Source organism: Mauremys reevesii, linkage group 10, assembly GCF_016161935.1.
Source record: "Mauremys reevesii isolate NIE-2019 linkage group 10, ASM1616193v1, whole genome shotgun sequence".
In the NCBI taxonomy this organism is placed as follows: Eukaryota; Metazoa; Chordata; order Testudines; family Geoemydidae; genus Mauremys; species Mauremys reevesii.
In genome coordinates, this window is record NC_052632.1 from 34,939,872 (window position 1) to 34,963,823 (window position 23,952).

The 23,952-nt window shown below is 42.5% G+C and overlaps 2 protein-coding genes across 2 annotated transcripts in view; both read left to right on the forward strand.

Annotated features, from left to right (window-relative positions):
• Window positions 1-6,316, forward strand: part of UBE2Q2 (ubiquitin conjugating enzyme E2 Q2) — an 81,820-nt gene extending 75,504 nt beyond the window's left edge. Inside the window, exons 12-13 of the mRNA XM_039491829.1 lie at window positions 292-358; window positions 4,597-6,316. Coding sequence (XP_039347763.1) covers window positions 292-358; window positions 4,597-4,628 — 99 coding nt within the window. The 3' untranslated portion in view covers window positions 4,629-6,316. The remainder of the gene's footprint in view (window positions 1-291; window positions 359-4,596) is intronic.
• A 2,195-nt stretch (window positions 6,317-8,511) lies between these two features.
• On the forward strand, window positions 8,512-22,346 carry FBXO22 (F-box protein 22). Its single transcript, XM_039492961.1, has 7 exons — window positions 8,512-8,772; window positions 9,881-10,013; window positions 12,418-12,505; window positions 16,049-16,144; window positions 17,384-17,533; window positions 19,058-19,223; window positions 21,228-22,346. The coding sequence occupies exons 1-7, from the start codon at window positions 8,567-8,569 to the stop codon at window positions 21,652-21,654; spliced, it is 1,266 nt and encodes a 421-aa protein (XP_039348895.1). The 5' UTR covers window positions 8,512-8,566; the 3' UTR covers window positions 21,655-22,346.
• The last annotated feature ends 1,606 nt before the right edge of the window (window positions 22,347-23,952 follow it).

Here is a 23,952-nt window from a genome sequence, read left to right on the forward strand (position 1 = left end):
AACCTGAAGCCCTGTATTTTATCAGTTAGCAAGTCCAATCACACAGCCACTGTACATGGCTTTTTAGTATGATGAGAGCCAACTCTTCAGTCCCTGAGGCCATGGATTTTGCAGGTTAAGACTGCAGTTGGTTTTCTTGCATGGCACCTCTTAATAGACAATTTTTTGTTCTACTTATAGTACTGTCTACCTTTTCAAACAGTTACTTTGTTGTTTTGCTTAAGTATCTGCCCATTTTTTTTGGTCCTGCATGACTTGATGGTAGTATTAAATGACTTATTTTTATTTCAGAACCAATATAATCTAGCAAGAGCACAGCAGTCCTATAAGTCTCTAGTACAGATACATGAGAAAAATGGTACGTAAATATTTACATTTTGTAATTTTGTATGTTCTTGTCTGTACAAATTGTACAGTGGCATGGAAAAGATAGTAATGCTTGAAACTTAAGGGTACGTCCATGCTACCCGCTGGATCGGCGGGTAGCGATCGATATATCGGGGATCGATTTTTATCGCATCTTGTGTAGACACAATAAATCAATCCCCGAATGCGCTCCCCGTCGACTCCAGAACTCCACCAGAGTGAGAGGCTGAAGCGAAGTTGACGGGGGAGCCGCGGCCGTTGATCCCACACCGTGAGGATGGGAGGTAAGTCGATCTAAGATATGTCGACTTCAGCTACGCTATTCTCGTAGCTGAAGTTGCGTATCTTAGATCAATTGCCCCCCCCCCCCGGTGTATACCAGGCCTAATATAATTGCCATACAATACAAACTTTTACCTGGTTTATTTGGGATAAAGCAAGAATGGCCTATGCCTCTTCCCAGGCATTGAAGGGCCTATTTTGCATTTTGTTTCCACCCTGGTTATACAGAATTTTTTGTTTATGCCTGAAATGTTTAGATGCTTCTCTAGCAAATAAGACATCTCTTCCATTCTCCAAAGAACTTATCTAAATATAGTGCAAGACATGTGAAAGCAATAATCAATGAGAGAATGGAGTAGAAGGGCTGGAAAGTACAAATTAAAATGTGTAGCCTGAAAACTGTTCAGTCTGGCTCTGAAGGTGGGGAGATATGCTTTCCCCCATACAAAACCAGTTGCCACCAGCTGATGCTGCTGTTCACCTGTTGTGTGGTAAAGTGGACATGACTCCCTCTAGAAATTAGTATTACTACTTTCCAGCTTGAGTGAGCCACCTGGGAGCAGATAATTGATCTAACATCCCACATCATGATTTGGCATTGTTTTGCAACTAGACAATTCACCTAGACTTGTCAACTACTTTCAAAGTTGACAAGGCTGTTAAAGAGAAGTACAGTAACTCCTCACTTAATGTTGTTGTAGTTATGTTCCTGACAAATGTGACTTTAAGTGAAACAATGTTAAGTGAATCCAATTTCCCCATAACAATTAATGTAAATAGGGAGGTTAAGTTCCAGGGCAGCTTCCCCTACTCTGCAAGCACCAGGGGCAGGGGGCTCAACCCTCAGTCCACCCACTTCACCCCTTCCCCCAAGCCCTCCCCCTTGACCCACCTCCTCCCCCTTACTTCGCATGCTGTGTCCTGGCTCCTTCTCCCCCCCCCCCCCCATGCCACAAGCCAGCTGATTGCCATGGAAGGAGGGGGCAGCCTGTGCTCCTCCCCCTCCCTCCTGCCTCCAAAACACAGCAAGCCAGCTGATTGCCATGGGCAGGAGGCGGGGTTGAGAGGGGGGTGGGGCTGGGGAGGCTGCCAGCTGTGGAGAAAGCAGGCAACCAAACAACGTAAGAGTGGAGCATTGCACAACTTTAAATGAGTAAGTTCCCTAATTTGATCAGCAACGTAACGAAACATGCATTTAAGTGGGACGACTTTAAGTGAGGAATTACTATTTATACTGTCTTGCTTTGCTGACTTATTTATCAAAGAATCTTCATCTAGGGACAGGGTATGATCCAGTGGTTAAAACCTGGTACTGGGAGCCAGGAGAGCTCTGTCTCAGTTGGACCTTGGATATGTTTTTCAGGGAAACTGAGGCACACATCTGTACAATAAGCATGTCTTCTGTACCAGAGGAAGAGATGTGTATTGGAAATAGTTGATTCTAAAACACTTTGAAATGTTATGATTAGCTGCTATTACTTGAGCTTTTTGGTTGTTTTCATTCTAAAAAAGTCAATATGGCTCTTTTAGTTCTACCTATACACTACACTGATTACCAGTACACACAGCATCCACAGTATTAAAGATGTTTAAAGGCTTCTTTGTTAACTTATGGCTACTGTAGGTCCTCAGGAATAGCTTAAGTAGGCACTGTACTAATCATACAAAATTTGAGGCAGATCTCTTAAAACTTTTGCTAGTGTGGTGGGTAGAATTAAATAGATACTTTGATTTTGGCAGTGTCCATTTAAACAAAACCAAACCAAACCACGCACACCTTGGTCTCACAGACTGAACCTTCACATGATCACAGGTTATTCTGGGTGTGTAGCAACTGAAATATATATTGAAAGGTAAATTGCTTAGTTGGCATTTCTGAACTTGCGGTTATAGTTCATCATTCCCATTCCGTCCTCAGCAGGATGAAACAGACTTGTAACACCAGGAACGTCTTGGTCTATATTTTCAAACACTTGTGCAAAAGTTGAGCGTGCACTTGCAAAATGGGATATTCATATGCGTATACCAATATAATCAAACAAATGACTGTATGCAAGGCTTGCCGGATTGAAAATCATAGAAATGTAGGACAGAAATGGACCTCGATAGGTCATCTAGTCTAGTCCCCTGCACTGAGGCAGGACTAAGTATTATCTAGACCAGGGGTCGGCAACCTTTCAGCAGTGGTGTGCTGAGTCTTCATGTATACACTCTAATTTAAGGCTTTGCGTGCCAGTAATACATTTTAACATAATTAGAAGGTCTCTCTCTATAAGTCTATACTATATAACCAAACTACTGTTATATGTAAAGTAAACAAGGTTTTCAAAATGTTTCAGAAGCTTTATTTAAAATTAAATTTAAAATGCAGATCTTATCAGTTTAGTGTGATCCTTGCTTTTCCTTGCTGAGTTTTCCAATGTCTGGTGGCACGTATTTAGATACTTTAAGCTGCACACAGGCTTCTGAGTTATATGTTGATAACCGGCTGGCAGGAGGTCAGCGGCTGGAACCCCAGATAGGCAGCTGAGGTGAGTGGAGCTGGCGGCTGGTAGGGCTGAGCAGGGCCAGAAGCCTGGACCCTGTCTGGCAGGGGTCCTGCGCTGGAAGCAAGGTGAGTGGGGCTGTGGCGGGGACCCTGGCTGGTAAGGGGCCAGCAGACGGAACCCCAGAGCGGCAGCGGGCTGAGCGGGTCAACCTGCCAAGCTCTGGGGTTTCAGGGGTGGTCTGAGTGTCTCTGCCAGCCCCCCTCTGGGGTTTCCACCACCGGCTCCTGCCAGCTGGGGTCTTCCCCCAGGCCAGCAGCGGGTGCTGAGTGGGACCCCAGCTGGCAGGAACCGGCAGTGGAAACCCCAGAATGGCAGCCTGCCGCCACTCTGGAGTTTCGGCTGTCGGCTCCTGTCAGCTGGGCTCACAGCCCGCTGCCAGCTTGGGGTTCCTTCCCCCAGGCCAGCAGAGTGCGCTGAGTGGGACCCGTGGTGGGACCCCAGCTGGCAAGGGGCCAGCAACAGGAACCCCAGAGTAGCGGCGGGCTGAGCGGCTCATCCCGCACATGCCATCAAAAATCTGCTTGCGTGCCACCTTTTGGCACACGTACCGTAGGTTGTCAACCCCTGATCTAGACCATCCCTGACAGCTGTTTGTCTAAACCTGTTCTTAATAACCTCTAATGACAGAGATTCCACAGCCTCCCTAGGTAACTTATTCCTGTGCTTAACTAACCTTACAATTGGGAAGGTTTTCCTAATGTCTAACCTAAATTTCCGTTGCTGCAATTTTAAGCCCATTACTTCTTGTCCTGTCTCCAGTGGTTAGAGAAAAATTTATCACCCTCTTCTTTATAACAACCTTTTACGTACTTGAAGACTGTTATCATGTTCTCTTCGCCAGACTAAAACACAGTTTTTCAATCTTTCCTCAGTCATGTTTCTAGACCTATAATCATTTTTGTTGCTCTCCTTTGGACTTTCTCCAACTTGTCCATCTTTCCTGAAGTTTGATGCCCAGAACTGGTCACAATACTCCAGTTCTGAGGCCTTGTAAGTGCTGAGTAGAGTGGAAGAATTACTTTTCATGTCTTGCTTACAACATTCCTGCTAATACATCCCAGAATCTGGACCTTTGTCTTAACTAAAGCAGAAGGAAACTAGATCACATTACTCTTTGCTGTCTATATTGGTGTCTTAAGATTTGTCTAATTCAGCAGGATGGCTGCTGCCAACAGGAGCTCAATATTAATGCTTTATTTTCAAATATAAATACTGGGTCTGATCTTGCAAGGTGATGAGTGCTTTAACTCCCACTGAAATCAATAGGAGTTTAGGGTCTGTGGTGGATTGGTCTGGTTTTCAAATACAATTTAAATTTCAATTATACATCAAAATAGAGCCTAAAGCTGTGTTGCACTAAAGTTAAGAGTGCCTAATGTGTTTCTTTGTTCTTCTATAGGCTGGTACACTCCTCCAAAAGAAGATGGTTAATATTGTGGACTGTTGTACACCTGGACCAATGTCAAACAGCTCTTTTTTATTTCTTTCCAACACACACACAGACTCAAGCTACGAGTGCCCCTATAACAGCTATAGCTGAAGACTTTAGCTATTAGATAAGTTAGTGGATAATCTGTCAACTGACACATCCAGTATAATTTACAGCCTTACCATTTTGCTCTTATTAGGTATCTTGGACTGAGCAGTTTTGGCCTTTACTGTATTTGTCCCTATGGATTAAGCATATTTGGGCCACTCCCTCCCTTCTCCATTTTTGTTTAAAAGTAAAAACTTTTTAAAGCTGGCTATTGAGTTACTAAAAGATCATCATTCAATAGGAGTCACTCACTACTTCTTACCTTTTGCAGAATGTGGACTGCAGAGACTTGCATTGTAATGTTTCATTTAAAGCCAACAAAGTTTAATACATTGTTTAATACTGTTTTAGGAAATTTCAGGTCTTGTAAATCACAGTAGTTTTTCTGGTCTAAAATGAAAACATTTGTAGTATTGCCAAATTAAAGATATAGGAAAACAACATGTATGTTAAGTCATTAAACTTTTTTCATGGCTGTGTGAGGATATGAACTGTTTCTTGGAAGAGATACTCTTTATTAGATTGTTGTATTTTTAAGCAGAGCAAGGCTGTGCCAATAAAACCTTGTAACTAGTCACTTCCACTGGGGCATCAGAATCTTGCTGGGCTGTTTCTGCTACTTGTTGGCTCAAGCTACTTAACAAAAGGAGCCACAGTATGAAGCTTGAAGTTATTTAAGATACTAAAAATCTTTTTAGGTGTTCCATTTTATTAACGGGTTGTTGCAATCATTTGTAAACTAATGAACTTATAAAGTGATTGGCACAAATCAAAATGAAAATCCTTGAACAAAAGTTTTTATATAAAAGCTACAATAAAATACAAAAAAGACATCACCTGATTCAGAGTTGTAAAAATAATGTTGCCATAGTCATGACAGTGCTTTTTGTTATTGAAAGACTAACAGGAACTATTCTTTCATTATTAGGAAATGAATCTGGGTCTGTGTAATTACTATATTTCATTGCCTTACCTAAATCAATTCTATTTTGGTTGTAGTATTAGTGATTAGACCTTTGTACTGCCAGGGATTGATATAAGGGTGTGTACCATGGATTAAGCACTTTTTTAGCCCAGAAGCATGTGGTTTTTAGTTACAACTATCAAATCTGTGCTCTTGTTCTTTTCTCTATCAGGCACCCATGGGCCTTTGTGCATTTATTTGCTTCTAGATCCAGTTTTTAAGCTTGAAAGAACAGATTGAAGGAATTTGGCACTACTCCTGATACGTACTGTTTTGTTTCAAATAGTCCTTCTAGGGAGTATAGTGGATGACTTGCCAGCCTTTCTGCTTACTTGGTTGTACATATATTCATATAGAATCCTGATAACCAATTGCTCAGATAGCAACCTTAAGTGAAAGGCAGAACTCTTTAAGCATTAAAGTTCCTTAAAACCTGAGGCTAAAATCTTTGAATACATTATTGAATTCTTTAATATTCTAATGGGCTAGCAGGTTGACAGATGCACATTTGGCATGCTTTGTTTTGGATTTCATTTTTCATTGCAGAATTATTTGGCAATGTACAGTAATTTGTAAACTTGCATCAAGTTTATGAATAAAGAACCATTTTAAGAATTAGTCTGTTTGTGGTTAGTCTTTGAATATAGATAGCTTTCTGTTCATGAACATGCGTGTGTTCCCAAACAATGCAATGTATAAAAGGAAAAATTGGTCAACAGGTCAAAACCTCTTTTGAATTTCAGGCTCATAAGCACAGGTGTAAAATGCTCATATGAAAAGCACCAGTAAGTATGTAGACCAATGCATTCTGCACTAGATGAAGTTCCTAAGTTGACTTCAGGTATGGCCCCATAAAGTACAAAAATCACATGGATCACTGGTAGTAATGCCCGTGGGGGGGAGGGGGAAATGGACTTGCACAGCCACAGATGAGAAATACTCATTCACTCCTGCTACTTTATCCTCTAAGATCAGTGGGACCTTCAAACTGCACATCTTGTTAATGAACAAGTGAGCAAATGGGAGGAAAGCAATCAGATTCAATCATCCACCTCTCTGAATATCTTCCTCCTCATCCAAACACCTTAACTTCCTTGGAATCAAGCCTCCCATATCAGCCCTCATCTAATAGTCTAATCTTGAGTGAATGCTAGGAAAGCCAAAAGCCTACACAATCACAGTCAGACAGAGTTGAAAATCATTAGCCATGTAGCCAAACCTGCCTCATTTGGTAAATAGAAGCAGACAGCACTGAATGCTGGGCTACCCCACAGTTGCCCTTTGTCAAACAACCAACACAATCCCAGCCTTGAGTTCACAATCTAAATCAGAAACAGGAAACAAAATAATTGTTTTCCAGGAAGAGCATATGAGAGTTTGATCCCCATTTACCTTGCAAAAATTGGAAAATCTTCCTAAACCTAAAGAATTAAAAATGCATTAGAGTGCACCTCACCTCAACTCCACTCTAACTTAGTGGCAATGTCATATGGCAGTCTAAGACAAAAATGGTTCTATCCTCAGCAGTTTGAGCTGCATGTGGGCAGAGGAAATGTCACCTTCAATATAGGTGACACTAAAGTAACTTTCAAGTCTCATTCTCCATATAGAAATCTCCTGCATTAAATGGACATTAACATAGTAACTGCTGACCATTTCTGAAAGTTGTTTACAGTGTTGTAGTTGTGTTAGTCCTAGGATATGAGAGAGAGAAAAGATGGGTGAGATGTTCGAACATCTTTTGTTGGTGGAAGAGACAGATAAGATTTTGAGCTAAACAAAGCTGCTTCAGGTTTCTAAAAGGACACTTAAAAAGCAGTGTTTGGTACTACAGCTGCCCAGATCTCCCTTACCTGCTTTTTTTTTCGTATGTGGTTTTAATGTTTTCATTCTCTCCACTCTTCCCCCCCACTTCCTGCCAGAGAGCTGTGCAGTTGGCTTAATAGTTACTCTTCTATAAAGTAAAATGTTGTGCAGGGTGGGGGGGGATTTTACCTTAAGATGTGCTGCTGGAGGTTTATATCCCTTTTTCTTATTCACCTAGGTTGAGAAGGGCTGTTGATCAACTCTAATCCAGCTACAGCCTGTGCCTTAAAATCACTCACTCACATATGTAACTGAGCCTGGAACAAACACCTTGAAACAGGAAGTTGGGTTTTTCCGGTTTTTTGTTGTTTTTTGAGGAGCAGAGGAAAATGTGTAGCTTTTACTTTCTCACATCAATCCACGTGTTCCAGGCCCAGTTAACGCAGCTTTTAGGCTGGACTCTTGTTATGCCAGTGGTCTGACCCATAGCTGATAGATTTCCCCTTTCCTCGTACAATGCTTGGACAGGATGTAAAGGGAAGGCATCCAGGCATGAGGCACTGCATGCTTTTGAAGCCTGTCTGCCTCTTGTGGGCTGGAGCTTAGGCTGCCGCATCCCCTTTTCTTCCCCCTCCCCACCCCTAATTCTAAAACTGCCTCCACCCAGCCCCAGGCATCGCTGTCTCTCCCTCCCCGATCCCCAGCAGCGTTAACAACAAACCACACCACAAGCTTTCAGGTATTCCTCCTCAGCCCCTGTCCCCAGAGTACAACTGGGCAGGAGTCACGGCGACGCTATGAGACGTGCCCACGGTCAGACACGAAGGCCATAGCTGAGCAGGGAGCCGAACCCAGGGCTCTGCAAGCTGCACCAGTCACACATGCCCCAACCCCCATCGCCAAGAACCGGAAGTCACGGCGCCAGCGGCTGTCGTAATGTCACGTGGTCATTTCGCAGACGTTAGCCGCCCGGTCCGCACATGCACCAGCCCCACAACAGGGAAGCGCTTTGTGGCTGGTCACGTGCTCTAGAGGCAGAGACCGGAAGTGGGCGCCGTGCGGATGACGTACTCGGAATGCGCCGCTGCCAGGGCTTCCGGCTTCCCGCCCGCTTCTTGGTGCGCGAGGCAGGCGCCGGGAGCAGAGGCGTGGGTGGCGGTTGCCATGGAGTCGGACGGCAAAGGGGCCTACGTGCTGAGTAACCTGGCTGAGGTGGTGGAGCGGATCCTGAGCTTCCTGCCCACCAAGGCATTGCTGCGGGCGGCCTGGTGAGGACCGGCCCCGGGCTTCCCCTCGATCCGCACCGGGGGAGCTGGGGTCTGTCCCCGTGGGCTGAACCCGCGCCTCCCAGCTCCTTCCCTCAGACAGCCCCGGTGTCGCCCTGGGAGCTGGCTGGGCCCTCGCTGTTCCCCGCCCCGTGCGTAGGGGAAGCCCGAGGACAGTTTGGGATCCAAGAGCACGATCCGCTCTTAGGCGCGCGTGCCCGGGCCCGTGACGCGAGCGAGTCACTCCCCGCGCAGGCGGGGGAACGGCTGGGCCCGGGGCCGGGGTGACGTGAAGCCAGCGCACAGGCTCCAGTCCCGAGAACAGTGTGAAAGAGGAAGCAAATCGGCCCTGCTCCGGGCTGATCAGGCCTCGCTGCTTCTGCAGGGAGGTGGGCAGGGGATGCGCTACGGGAACAGCCCGCGTTACCCAGCCCCTCTTGAAGTCAGCCCCGCCCTCAGAGCGGCTTAAAACCGCGCTCTTTACCTCAGCCAAGCAGCGACAGAGCCCGCGGTGCCGCCACACCGGGGTTGTTGCTTATCTAGTTCTCTGTTGCTGTCCCACGCAGCCGCCCAGCTCTGGGAGAAGCTCGTGATAGTGCTTGCCACGTTTGTAAATGTTGACAAAGTATTTTGAGCTCCCCAGATCGAAGGAGCCCTAGCAGCATAAAACAAGGTTACCTTCTCTGTACTCTGACAGCGTTTTGTTTTGCTAATTTATATATTTGTGCTGTAGAGAGGAGCTGGGAATGAATTGTTCATTATGCTCTTTTGACCAGCTGCCCCTGACAGATTATTTCCTTAATTTATTGTGACTGGTACTGAACAAGGCAATTCATTATCAAAATTGCTGGCATTTTTTGAAATTCAGAAACAAATCTTAAAACAAAACCCATACAAATAATGCATTCAGTTTGTTCTTTAATAGATGTTAGAAAACCAATCAACAATTTACACTTTGATTTAAACTTGATCTTTTTTTTTTAAGTGCAAGAGTTTCTCATAACAATGTGGGATAGATACTTCCAAGACAAAAAATAAAAAAAAAACCCAAGGTCGAATGACAGCTGCTAAAATTCCTTTTTGTATATTGTAGTAAATTTTTGTATTTTAGTGTTTGCCGGTTATGGAGAGAATGTGCCCGTAGATTACTGAGAACACAGCAGAGCATAGCGTGGGTCTCTGCACTTGAGCCTGGTCCATCTGATAGTCATTCACTGGTCCGTGCATTAGCCGAAGAACTTGAGGTAGGTAAAATACCACTGGTAAATGCATACATTGGCCATTCCAATATGAATTTCTATCTACTGTGGTATAATCCACATGCACACTTGTGAGTCTGTGGTGATACATTTTTCTAAAGTCAGTTCTTCCATACTGTTGTTGTAGTGCACATTTTAAGTTTCAATTCATATCTATACACAGCTGTATAAGGATATAACATAAGAGCGGCCACATTGTATCAGACCAAAGGTCCGTCTAGCCCAGTATCTTGTCTTTGATAGTGGCTAATGCCAAGTGCCCCAGAGGGAATGAACAGAACAGGTAATCATTAAGTGATCCAGTCTCTGTCACCTACTTGATTACCTATTCTGTTAATTTCCTCTGGAGCACTTGGCATTGGCAACTGTTGAAAGACAGGATACTGGGCTAGATGGACCTTTGGTCTGACCCAGTATGACCGCTCTCATGTTCTTATGTCCTTATTCAGCTGTTTTATGGTTACGGAATGTTCAGCCGTTTGGCCTTAAGCATCACATTATGCAGTTTCATGATTTGTCTGACTCTTTCACTAAAAAGACATAAAGCTTGGTTTGGTCATACAAATCAGACATTTCAATTCATTTTTTCTGGTCTTGATCCCTTTACCCATTGAAGTCAGAGAACCCCATTTTGTTTTGTGATCCCCATTGTATTTCAGGAGCTGTGCTTTGTATTGTAACCTTCATTTTGAAGTGTGACCTTAATGTTGTCTTGCAAGTTCTTGTGTGGATTAGAGCATCTGCAGGAGTGGGAAAAGCTGCCCTAGAGTGCTGTCACAATCAACATTGAATGACTCTTCCCTCTGGAAGATGGCGGGGTTCTATTGGTAGGACCATTGACTTTAAATTTGGGGGGAGGAAGGACTGCATCAGCTGAAGCACGTGGACCAAAGGAAGCAGAGACTGTTTTAAAAGAGGGGTGCTTCGCTAAGCAAGGGGGCCAGTCCACTGGCACAGGTAAAAAGACCAAACTAAAGAGGGCAGGAAGGGCTGCCATGCCTAAGGACACTGTCCAAAGCCAAGACACTCAGAAGGGGAGAGATCAGACTTGGAGTGGGGGGGGCTGTGGTCAGGATTTTGTTAGTTTTTGTGTTCTTTAACTCGCTAATGCTTTTTAAGAGAAAAATGTCTATAGTTCAGAAGTTCCTTTGCTAAGCCTGTGTTCTTTGCTTCTCTGCCACATTGTCCCAGAATAGTTTAGCTAGCAGCCAGAGCTCCCAAGCCAGATGAATTCTGGAGGTAACATGTCTAAGCAATTGGGAGTTCAGGAAGGCTGTGGCACTGATTCCCAAGTCCAGGCAGCTGGAATGCAGAGTCCCACTACCCAAGAAGAGTGCCAGACATGGGGTCTGCTCTTGGGAGTGTGCCTGAGAGATATACAGCTACAAACTCTGACTGGTCACTGCTGAGACCCAAGGGGGTTAGGTCCACTCACTCCAGACTGGTGTCTATTCAGAGAGTGGGACTGGGCCAGGCTGTAATAGGCAGGATTCCAGTTTTTAAACTGGATTGTAAATTTTCATTTGAGTTTTAGTAATTTAAGGTGATTGTGATAGCATGGTAAGGAAAGTTCGTTTTAAAATATATTCTTTTGTTGACACTGATCCTTAATTTGAGAGAATTTTAAGCAACTTTGTCTAACCAGGCAGACAGCAGTACTGACTAGCAAACAGTGGCAGCTAGTAAGTTATCTGTGACAAGTCTGGGGTCCCATTTTTTCAGCATTCTGGAGAATATAAGCCATCATTTTTCATCTACAATTTTTAGAAGTTCTAACACCTTTCTTAAATATACACTGGAGAATGATCAATGCATGGTTTACAGCACTTTAAAATGAGCGAAGCTGAAGCAGGTGACGTTCACTGCTACTGATACAAACTTCAGAGAACATGGACCACCGAATATCAAAAGAGTAAAGTATTTCTAGTTCCAAACATCAGTGAATATTTAAATAGAATATTTCTCTAGAAACACAGGTGTTCAAATCACGACAGTTGGACAGATTTATTGTTTCTATAAATCAGCTCTTGAAGTGGTAACTGGATGGCTCTAGGGATTTACAACTGGACGTGGAGTGCTCTGCCTTTAGGGCCAGAAATGTGGTCTATATCAGTAGTGACAAAGTTGTTCCCATCTGACAACTGTTTGGCCAGTTACAGAATTAAAGTCAGTAAAGTGCACTGAGGTTCTTTGATAAAAGGCACTAGGAGGTGTACCCATGCTTGTCATAGCCAGATCTTTCCTATCACTGACTTCCAGGAATCTCCCTCTCTTGCCTCTAGTTCATTTTGATTTTCTTTGTGGGACAAAGGTGTGGCAGCCTGCAGTTAGGTAGCAGAGTCTGCTTTTCTTATACTGTGTTTTTCATTTATCTTTTTGTACTTTACAGAATGTGCATGTGCTGCCACGAACAGTGCTCTACATAGCAGATGCAGAGACTTTCATTGGATATGAAGAGTGTCACAGACAAAAGAGGGGTATGTATAAATCCTCCTATCTATACTTTTTTAAGAGAACCTTGTCATGTACAACTGTAATGGAGTAGGATGCTTAAAGGAAAACAGTCCGGTAATGTGATATTGTCAAGAGGGCATTGTCACCTTGTTTGCATCAAGAGATGTGATCCATGTAAATGTAGGCAATTCTATATATAGAGCCCTACCAAATTCACAACCATGAAAAAACATGTTGCAGACCATGAAATATGGTATTGTAGGAGGGTTGCAGAATTGCCACCCTTACTTCTGTGCTTGCCTTCAGAGCTGGGTGGCTGGAGAGTGTAGAGCAGCAGCTGCTGGAGAGCCCAGTTCTGAAGGCAGTGCCACCACCAGCAGCAGCACAGAAGTGAGGGCAGCGTGGTATAGTGGGGGGCAGGGTTTGTCATTTTTTGCAGGGGGTCAGGGAGGGCAAATGCTCAGGGCACTTTGGTTCTGTGTCCTCTTCCCTTCCCCTCCCAGACACACACACAGACAGACCAAGGCTCCTTAAACCCACAAGTGCTGGGGCTGGGCTGGGGGTGCACCGGCCAGGCGATCCTGCATTGCGCCGGTCTCCAGCTGCTAGTCCAGCTGGACTGAAGATGGATGGAACTTCCTCTTCCCCTGCATGTTACACTCCTGGGGCTGGGTCGGACCCACCTCTGGGAACCTCCCCTGGCTGCCGGAAGCTCTGTGGCTGCTGGCTGGGAGCCCAGTTCTGAAATTTGCCTTGCCGTCAGAAGCGGTGCAGAAGTAAGGGTGGCAATATTGCATCCCCACTGCAGTAGCCTTGCAACTTCCCTCCACAATACCCTTTTGGGTCGGGACCACCATGGCTAAAACACCATGAAATTTCAGATTTAAATATCTGAAACGGTGAAATTTAAAATTTTAAAATCCTATGATCGTGAAATTTACCAAAATGGACCTTGAATTTGGTAGGGCCCTATCTATATAGGTTCATATAATAATTAAGGCTGTTGATTAATCACAGTTAATTCACGCGATTAACTCAAAAAAGTTAATCACGATTAATTGCACTGTTAAACAATAGAATACCTAAATTTATTAAATATTTTTGGATCTTTTTCTACTTTTTCACATATATTATTTTAATTATAACACAGAATACAAAGTGTACAGTGCTCACTTTATATTATTTTTTATTACAAATATTTGCACTGTAAAAATGATAAAACAAAATAAATAGTATTTTTCAATTCACCTCATACAAGTACTATAGTGCAATCTCTGTATCGTGAAAGTGCAACTTACAAATGTAGATTTTTTTTGTTTTACATAACTGCATTCAAAAACAAAACAATATAAAACTTTAGAGCCTGCAAGTCCACTCAGTCCTACTTCTTGTTCAGCCAATCACTAAGAGAAACAAATTTGTATAATGCTGTCCACTTCTTAATTACAATGTCACCTGAAAGTGAGAACAGGTGTGTGAAATTTCTAAAGGTAGCTACAGCACTCAACCTAAGATTTAAGAATCTGAAGTGCCTTCCAAAATCTGAGAGGGCGAGGTGTGGAGCATGCTTTCAGAAGTCTTAAAAGAGCAACACTCTGATGTGGAAACTACAGAACCCAAACCACCACCAACAACAAAAAATCAACCTTCTGCTGGTGGCATCTGACTCAAATGATGAAAATGAACATGCGTTCATCCGCACTGCTTTGGATAGTTATCATGTATGTCCTCTGGAATAGTTGAAGCATCAAGAGACATGTGAATCTTTAGCACATATGGCATGTAAATATCTTGAGATGCCAGTTACAATAGTGCCATGTAAATGCCTGTTCTCACTTTCAAGTGACATTGTAAATAAGAAGCAAGCAGCATTATCTTCTGCAAATGTAAACAAACTTATTTGTCTGAGTGATTGGCTGAACAAAGAAGTAGGACTGAGTGAACTTGTAGGCTCTAAAGTTTTACATTGTTTTGTTTTGAATGTGAGGGTTTTTTTGTATATAATTCTACATTTGTAAGTTCAACTTTCATGATAAAGAGATTGCACTACAGTACTTGTATTAGGTGAATTGAAATACTATTTCTTTTGTTCTTTACAGTGCAAATATTTGTAATAAAGAATAAATATAAAGTGAGCACTGTACACTTTGTATTCTGTTGTAATTAAAATCAATATACAGTAACTCCTCACTTAATATTGTAGTTATGTTCCTGAAAAATGCTATTTTAAGTGAAACAATGTTAAGCAAATGCAATTTCCCCATAAGAATTAATGTAAATAAGGGGGTTAGGTTCCAGGGAAATTTTTTTTGCCTAAGTTTGTGTGTAAGTTTTAAACAAACAATTTAATGCTGTTCACAGCAATGATGATTGTGAAACTTGGTTGAGGTGGTGAAGTCAGAGGGTGGGATATTTCCTAGGGAATTCCTTACTTCTAAATGATGAACTTGCACTCGACTGAGCCTTCAAAGGTTAACACATTGTTAATGTAGCCTCACACTCTGCAAGGCAGCACGAATGGAGGAAGGGGAGACAGCATGGCAGAGAGAGACAGAAACATACACCCTGTGTGTTAGAAAAAGAGAAACGTGTATTGCCCCCTTAAGTACACTGACCCCACTCTAAGTACATTGCCGTTTTAAGTTGATCAGCAAGTTGAGACAGCAGCTGCTGCCAGCAAGCTCCCTGCGTCCTGAGCCCTGTCGTGTCCCCGCCACTGATCTGTGGAGATGGGGTAAAGGAGCGGGGGAGCAGGGAGAGACGCACCCTGACATTAGCACCCGTCTTTCACACACACACCTATCCCCTTCACACAGCAAGCAGGGTCCCAGGAGCAGCTCCAATGCAGAGGGTAGGAGCAGCTCCAATGCAGAGGGTAGGAGCAACACACAGCAGTGCGGGGAGGGACACCTGAACTGCCTGGCAATTGATAGCCTGCTGGGCGGCTGCTGCACAGGGAACTTAAGGGAGCGGGGAACTGATTGGAGGGGGTGGGGGGAAGCTGCAGCCCACCCTGGTTCCAAGCCCCCACCAGCTAGCTCCAACAGGCTGCTTTTTCTGCAAGCAGTGGACAAAGCAGGTGGCTGCCAAATGATTTTATAAGGGAGCATTGCACAACTTTAAACAAGCGTGTTCTCTAATTGATCAGCAGCGTAACATCATTAACCGTTAAGTGAAGTTACAGTATTTGAAAATGTAGAAAACACCCCAAAATATTTAAATAAATGATATTATATTATTGTTTAACAGCGCAATTAATCACAATTAATTTTTTTAATTGCTTGACAGTCCTAATAATTATACATCAGGGCGTACTAGAACTCATTTTTTACCTCATCCTATTCAGGATCTTTAGTTCTTCATATTCTGTGTACTATAGTTCTGTAACGTACATTAGCTGTATAGGATTTGTCATGTGCTGAATGAGATGGCCAATGAGCTGCATTGTTTGATCACATTGGTTTGATGGTAAGGCACTGTTTTAATCGATATGCAAAGTCAGTTCTATTGCATATGAATTTGCAATTTAACCTTTCTGTGCCTTAGTTTTTCCTCTTTTGTTACAGCAAGGAAAAGAAATAGTAAAGAAACAGCAATTGCACTAGAAAAGCTGTTGCCAAAACGATGCCAAGTTTTGGGACTGGTCGCTCCTGGAATTGTAGGTAAGAGGAAGCGAAATAACAACCTGATTTCAAGATATAGTTCAAATGGTTAACTTTTTCAGACTACTAATTATTAGACTCCCAAATGCTCTCAAATTGAGGCACAGTCCTACAGAATTGTATGTAGACCATACTAGTATCTCACTGTCTACTAATTCCAAATTGCTCAATGTCTACCAGAGTTTAAAGAATTCATGACAGTGCTGCTTAGTTACATGATGTGACTTGAAAATTCTTAAACTTGCATTTTTCAGTTTGCATAGAAAAGATTGACTTTGGAAAAAATTGGATGTGCTAGATATTTGAACAAGGATCAAAGGCCTCAGTATCAGCTGATGGCTATTATGGAATTTCTTCTGGAGAAACCTGCTCAGCAGTCAAATATAAAGGTCAATGGTATAGCAGACTTGACCAACTCTGACATGATTTCTGGGATTTCAGACACAAATTTCGGAAAGCACTATAAACTCTATCCCAGTTGTGATCATATTAGCTTCCACACCCAATTATTATGGTGTTTTCATTATTTTAAGATCTAAGTGATACTTTGTGTCCAAGCGAGTTGTACAGTATTCAGATTTCTTAATCTTTGCTATGACTGCAGCTACAAAATAAGAGGTGACTATGCAGAGAGGTCATAGGCTGTACTCTCTATATCTCCTAGGCAGGGGATGGCATGAAGCACACATTACATTTTTTGGTTGAGGTCATGTTTCTAACCAGTCCCCTAGGTGTATGTTAAGAAAATCTTCCAAATTCGAGGAGTCTATCTCTAATAAACTCATTGATCCAGACAACTTGGCCAAACTTCCCTGGATCTGTTTGTTCAAAATTTAAAGAAACACCATGGATTTAAAAATGGCACTTCATTTTTTTTTTCACTTTCTGTGTTACAAGGGACATGCAATGGCTATCACTGAAAGAATTGAGGGAATTTTCCTTTATTTTTAGTTTACTCGTGCATTTGACTCTTTGTATATATTTTCCCCAGTTTGAATGAGTCATCACATTTTAAAAGTATGAACACGGTTGTAAACCTACAGAAATTTACAGGGGTCAGCTGTACCAAATGAGACTTTTGTTTTTAATTTGACTAGCTTTCAACTTGACCATAGGTAATATTTTCAAAAGCACCTGCATCCTATTGTTTTACTCCGTTTCCCTTTATGTATGTCATTACGTAGGCAAAAGTATTTTTATCAAAATAAACAAGATATTCACGTTACACTTCTTTATCAGTTACTCCAATGGGCTCAAGCAGCAATCGACCTAAAGAAATCGAAGACGGTGAAGCTGGCTTTGCTTTATTGTTCCCTAAAATTGATGGTGTGAAAATCCATACCTTCCACTTTTTTAAAGTTTTTGATGAAAGCAAATTGACTGAAGCAGGCAAGTCATTTAATTTTATATCAAATACTTTGTGTGCTGTAGCCTCGGTTTTGTAGGGGCTCTGTGTGAAGTGAGTTGTTGTATTTGTGACTGCAAAACTCAAGTTGCCTCCTGGCTGGGTGGGTGGGCACAGGTTCCCTGGAAGCATGGACCGCCATATAAATGCAAGGCTGCCAGTGATTGAAAACTTTGTCCCCCCAGCAGGGTACTAAAGTACAAAGTGTAATCTTGAGAGGTGATCTTGGATCTCTTCAGTTAAATTTGAGCAGTCCTGTTGTTCCAGCTCAGTGCATGAGTGGGGATGTTGCAATCCTGGGTACAGTCATTCTCTTTTGGTAGCTTCCTCCATTATTGAACAGTCATCACACAATAATCAGGACTGTGCAACTGGAAATATTTCAGATTGTTTGGGTTTTTTTAAACTGGGGCTCGGGGTGGTTTTTTCATACTTCAACATCCGTAGTCCCCAAATTGTATGCCATGGTGAGGAGCAGCGGTGTGGAGAAGAGAGCAAGAATCCCCCGGGGAATATAAAGTACAGGTCTCTCGCAACTTACGCGCATTTAACATGCGCGATTTCAGCTTTACGCTGAAAGGCCTGGAGTCCCGGAGGGGGCGTGGCCTCAAGATTTAAAGGTCCTGGGGCACCAGCTGTGGCTGGGAGTCCCAGGGCCTTTAAATCACTCAGGAGGCTCCCAGCTGCAGAGGTGGTGGGTAGCCCCTGGGGCGAATTAAAGGGCCCGAGGCTCCAGTCACCGTGGAGCTGCGGGCCCTTTAAATGCCCCCACCCTGTCCCACTGCTGGAGCTGTGGGCGGGATTTAAAGGGCTCTTCCGGGCTCCCCACCAGGGCGGGAAGCTTGGTGGAGCCCTTTAAATCCCGCCCGCAGCTCCGGCGGCGGGACGGGGGCGTGGGGGGGCATTTAAAGGGCTCCCCGCTGCGGAGGGAAGCCTGGCAGAGCCCTTTAAATGCCCCTCCCCCATCCCGCCGGCCGGAGCTGCAGGCGGGATTTAAAGGGCTTGGGGTTCTGACTATACTCGGTTTTCGCTTTACGCGATAACCGCGGAACGGAACCCCCGCCTAAGATGCGACAGACCTGTAATGTACAGTCAACACACTATGTGCTCAGCAAAATGTCTTGCTTGTGAATTGTAATTTGGCCAGTTTGTGTTTATGAGCTTGCTCATTTTTGCGAATTGACAGGTACCTCATCTGTGACTGGAAACACCCCAAATGCTAAATATCGATGAGAGCTAGAAGGGGTTTGTACAGTCCTCCTGCTAACAGAGCCAGCCTTTGAGCACTATAGGGAGTGTGGTGTGTGTGTGTGTGTGAATGCAAACTGTCCAGCCCACCACTTGAGGGCACAGGATTACTGCGAAAGCAGTGAGCTAGGCAGCATTACCGAAAGTGTTTGTGGGTAGGTGTAAAATAAATATGAGAATAATTCAAATGCTTGGATTTCAGAGACTGAGACCCTGCCTTAAAGGTAAAAAAAAATATTTTATTTGTTTTGTATTCCCAGGTCTTAAAAATAATCCAGAGCTCCGTGTGGTTCTTCTATTTGTCTACAATTCTTGGAAGCCGGGAGCTAATCGGTTTCTTAATCAGATAATCAATCCTTTAAATGAAAAAAGTATCATCTTGGCTGGGGGGTATGTGGAGAGCTTGACGTCACTGACCTCTGAGAAGTGGGTATCTCTTTCAAGTTAATTTGTGATGAAACATTGTGGAATCGTAGCAGGGTACAGACTGAACATGAAACCTCTGTGAATAGGGCTGAGTCAGACATCTGTGAAAGGCACCATCCAAGCACAGTGATGTCATTTTTATGCAGGGAGAGGAAATACCCAAGGACTTCCTTTTTCTAACCAGTGTTGTTTTTCATAGTAGTAATGAAGTATTAAGGAAAGTCTTGAAATCACAGTGAAAAATGATACAGGGCTGCTGCTGCTGTGTACTCCAGTAGGAAAAGCTGGAGACTTTGTCATATGGCTTTGCTTTGTGGCCTGTTACAAAAAGTAGTTTTAAATCTTGGATTCTAGAGAGCAACTTTCAGGTGAATTAGACGACATTTCCTGCTTTGAAGATTCTCTGCTGGTGAGAGTTTATTCCAGTTTGGCAGTTCTTTGCTTGAAATCGATTCTGCCTTCTGTATGCTTTAACCTTCAGCATTTGTGCTCTTTTCTTTCTCATTATGCATTATATAGTAACACTGTAATTGCTTGGTCATTTTTAGGGAGGCCAGTCTTGCCAGCCAGTTTATAAAGGCTTTACATTTCAGAGGTGTGTTTGTGTGGCTGGCACCTATCATGTCTTCCAATTTGTGTGTTAAATTATTCCTTAAGTGTATTACTTCCATTTTTGTCCATTGTAATGTGAAACAAATACAGCAGACCCTCACTAGAACGTGTGTCTTTATAGCGTGAATTCGGTTATAGCGCGAGCGCGCATGAATCCCAAATGTAATTACCTTCATTGGAATCCATGGTAACGCGGTCCCTGCGTTAACGCGGGACTGCGCATGGATCCAAAAACCCACGTTCTAGCGGGGGTCCATTGTACTTAATTTCTTCCTGTCAGGTGTTGAGATGTCAGTGATATCCCCTGGGTTTCTGAAAATTCTGTGACCTGGGATTCCTAACATTTGAAAAATTGTAGAGACTGAGGCTAGCAATAAGATGCTGCTTCAATATGTAGCTACTGGGTCTGTCAAGCGATCAAAAAAATTAATCTTAATCACAGTTTTAATCGAACTGTTAAAAATATTAGAATACCATTTAAATATTTGGGGTTTTTTCTATATTTTCAAATATAGGATCAGAGCTGGGGGTATGGGGCTTCAGTCGCTCTTGAGGTTTGAGGCGCTGGGCTCCATTCCCCTCCCCACCGTCCGGGGAGCTGCGGGCTAGGGCTGCTCCTGCCACCAATGCTTCCCACCCCACCCACAGGTATGCGATTAACGTGTTAATTTTACTTTCAGTTAATCGCAGGCTTTAACTGCAATTGACAGCCCTAGTAGCTATAGTAATGGATGCTCAGACAATGTTCTGATTTGAAGTACTCTTTAAACCCCATTGTGCGTAGGTATTGCAAGTCGGAGAATGCTGTGCTATAGTATGTTTGCCAAGGGAAGGGTTCAACCCAGGCAGACATCAGTATATGTCCATTATGGCTAAGAGAAAAGCCAGCATTTCCTGGTAACTAAGAAAAAGGGTGAAGCAACAGCCATCACGAGCTTTTACTATCTAGCTCCTTCCTCCTGCTGCCCAGTTTGGTTACTTGAATTCTGAGTACTAATTTGTCCAGAGCGTATCAGACCTATATAATTTCAAGGACTAAATAGATAGAGTCCCTGCAAACTACTGAACCTGGCACCTAGTTAGATGATCCCACAGATCAAATCACTATTGGTGCTCAAAGGTGGGTTTATGCCAAATGTCCAAGAAGGACATCTTTCCATTGCTGAGGCATAGGAAAGGTTTGCCATTGGCTTGTGAATAGGAGGTGTCTGCCTTCGACTTGACTTATTGGAGCATCTTTGTTGCTTTTGTGGGTGACTGAAAAAATCTCTGTAGAATATTGTCGTCTATACTGGGTGTTCAGTTTGTATAAAGTTCTAGTGCAGCCTTTTTATTTAAATGTAGACCAGTTGCTTTGGAATCTTTTCTAATTTGGTGCATGTTGTCTTTCAGTAACACTGAGGCTGGCGATTCCTATGGTCTGGTTGGATTGGCTTTCAGTGGACCCCAGCTACAGAGTGCTGCAGTTTTGTTAGACCAGGATGTAATTGATGAACGGACTGTAGAAGCAGCAATGCAGCGTCTCAAAGCAGCAAATATTCCTGAGCACAACACCATTGGGTTCATGTTTGCATGTGTTGGCAGAGGATACCAGTATTATAAAACCAAAAGGAATCTTGAAGCAGATGCATTTAGGAAATTTTTCCCTAATGTTCCCCTATTTGGCTTTTTTGGACATGGAGAAATAGGATGTGATCGAATAGTCACTGGAAATTTCATACTGAGAGAATGCAATGACATAAAGGATGATCTACTCCATGGTTATACTACAGTTATGACTCTTATTCATCTTGGTTCAACTAAAGCAAACCAAGTTTAAATATGTTTTTAAAATACACCAGCTGAGCTACTTGGTTGGTTGTTTCCATTCCAGAGAACTGAAAAATCTGGAATGATGTACATACATACTATAAAAGCACCTTCCAAAATCTAAAGTAATCACTTTTGTAATGTTGTAAAATCATGTAGTCAGGATAGTGTTTAATGCAGTAGGTATGGGGACGCTTTGCATTTTGTGTAATGTGCAAAAGTCAGAACTGCAGGTAAATGTACATGCGTTCAAATTTTACAACAGAAGGAAGCTTCTTTCTTTCTCCTAAGGCTAGAAGAGTGCACAAATGCCAGTGTAGTCCAGCAAAAACGCTCAACAGTATAGAGAAGTGAACCATCAGTATTTTGATGTGATCTCTATTATACATAAAAACTACTGATGTGTACGTGTCCGGTTCCACCTTTACCTGAGTCTTCTCTCAACAGAGATATGTACATTCCATCCAGATTCAGAACTGGGCCCTGCCTACAAGCAATAATACCTCTTTATTAGGTCAAATGAGTGAGAATATTTGGGCAATAATCATGAAGTGTTCATTAAATAAAATACAAAATATATGTAAAAGGTACAGTGTCTTCTATGTTTAGAGAAAAAAGCCAATTTAAAGGGACACTATCAGGTTACAAACTGAGTCCCTTCAAGAACACCTTGGATTAAAACAATTTTAAGTATCTGACATACTCTTTACTGTGTCTGCTGTTTTACTTTTGCATTTCTCAGCTTGGACAATGAAAATGGACCAGTCGCCTTTGCTCTTAGATTCTCCAGTACAAGCACAATGGTGCATTGTGGAGGTTGCAGATGCTGCAAAGGGCTGCTTATTCATTAAAAAACATCCCGTAGAAGCTTAAAAATAAAAATGGAAACGTTTCCATTGGCCTCAAGTTCCTTAAAAGTTTTGGACATTTTTACTGACCCTAATATGTGGGCCAAGCCATGTCTCTTTTATAAATTAGTTTTGACAAAAAGAACTTTGTTGTTGCATTTTGCTCACTTTTACTATAATGAACAGAGAATTTTTCCCAGGCTTCTTTGGGCGTAAGTTTTTAAACGCAGTTTTTCTTTTATTACCCACTCGGAGCAATACAGCTGGATTGATAAAATATTAACTTTACTAGATACTGAATTTATACATTCAGAATTTTATACAAAACACAGTATAGCTTTATTATAACAGATATTTTGGTAGTATTTCATGCTGTCTCTAAATTCCAAATCAGGCAACTATCCCTTATGTTGTATGTTGGCATCAGGGTAGATTGGGAAATCTCACAGGAAGCTCTAAAATGGGAGGAAAATTCTGATCCATTATAGTTATTTGATCTTTAGTAGGAAAGGGATGCTTTTTTTGTTCTAGGACATACTGCCTGCTTTTCTGGAAACTGTTGGAAAATAACTATCAATAGTACACACCTTGAACATTTTTGGCAATATGGCATGTCAAGGTAAAAATTGTCACTGAAATTTATGCTCACAGTTACATCAGGACTAGCTTGTTTTGTCCTGAGGGAGGAGTCAGCAGATCATTTAATTCTCTACCATGTTACTTTGGCATTTAGAAAACATCAGCTTTCTGCATTTCTTCCATCCTGAGTTTGGTAAAGCCTCAACATTGTACTGCTTTGCTGTGAGCATACTTAACTTTGGATGTATATATTGTATTTCTTCATCCTCAGCTATTTATACTTTTTTTTTTTTCCTCTTCTTCTTTGTGCTCCCACAGACATTTGTCACAGGTTTCTTCAAAAACTTTATGGTATAAAATTATAAACCTCTCCCTAGTCAATGATGCTGAAATTCTTGCTGAATCAGCAGCAGTATAATTCAGCAATAGCCAAAGGAAAGCTTGTATAAGAACTTTTTAAAGGGCACATATTTCAGATCACAAGAGCTGCTGAGCACTTGCAGCTTTTATTCTCTTCATTAATCAGACACTTAATGCAGCAGATCGGATTTTTTTTTCCTGAAGAGGATATCTGGAGTTTCAGTGCAGGCATTTGGTATTCATTTGTTCTACGATTTAAATTATTATAGAGGAGTTTATAATGTGTGGTCATGATTCAAATTCAGTTGATTCAATGGGAGTCTTTCCATTGACATCAATGGGCTTTAGGCAGAGCTCTTGTATTGGCTGTTTGTTCGGGTTTTTTAAAACTAGAAGAATTCATACTGTAACATTAATTGACACAAACTGTGACCATATAGATCATTGTTGCAACCAAGGTCCTATTGTTGCACCAAAACTTGTACAAAGGAGGTTGTAATTTGCTGGTTATGATTGTTGTC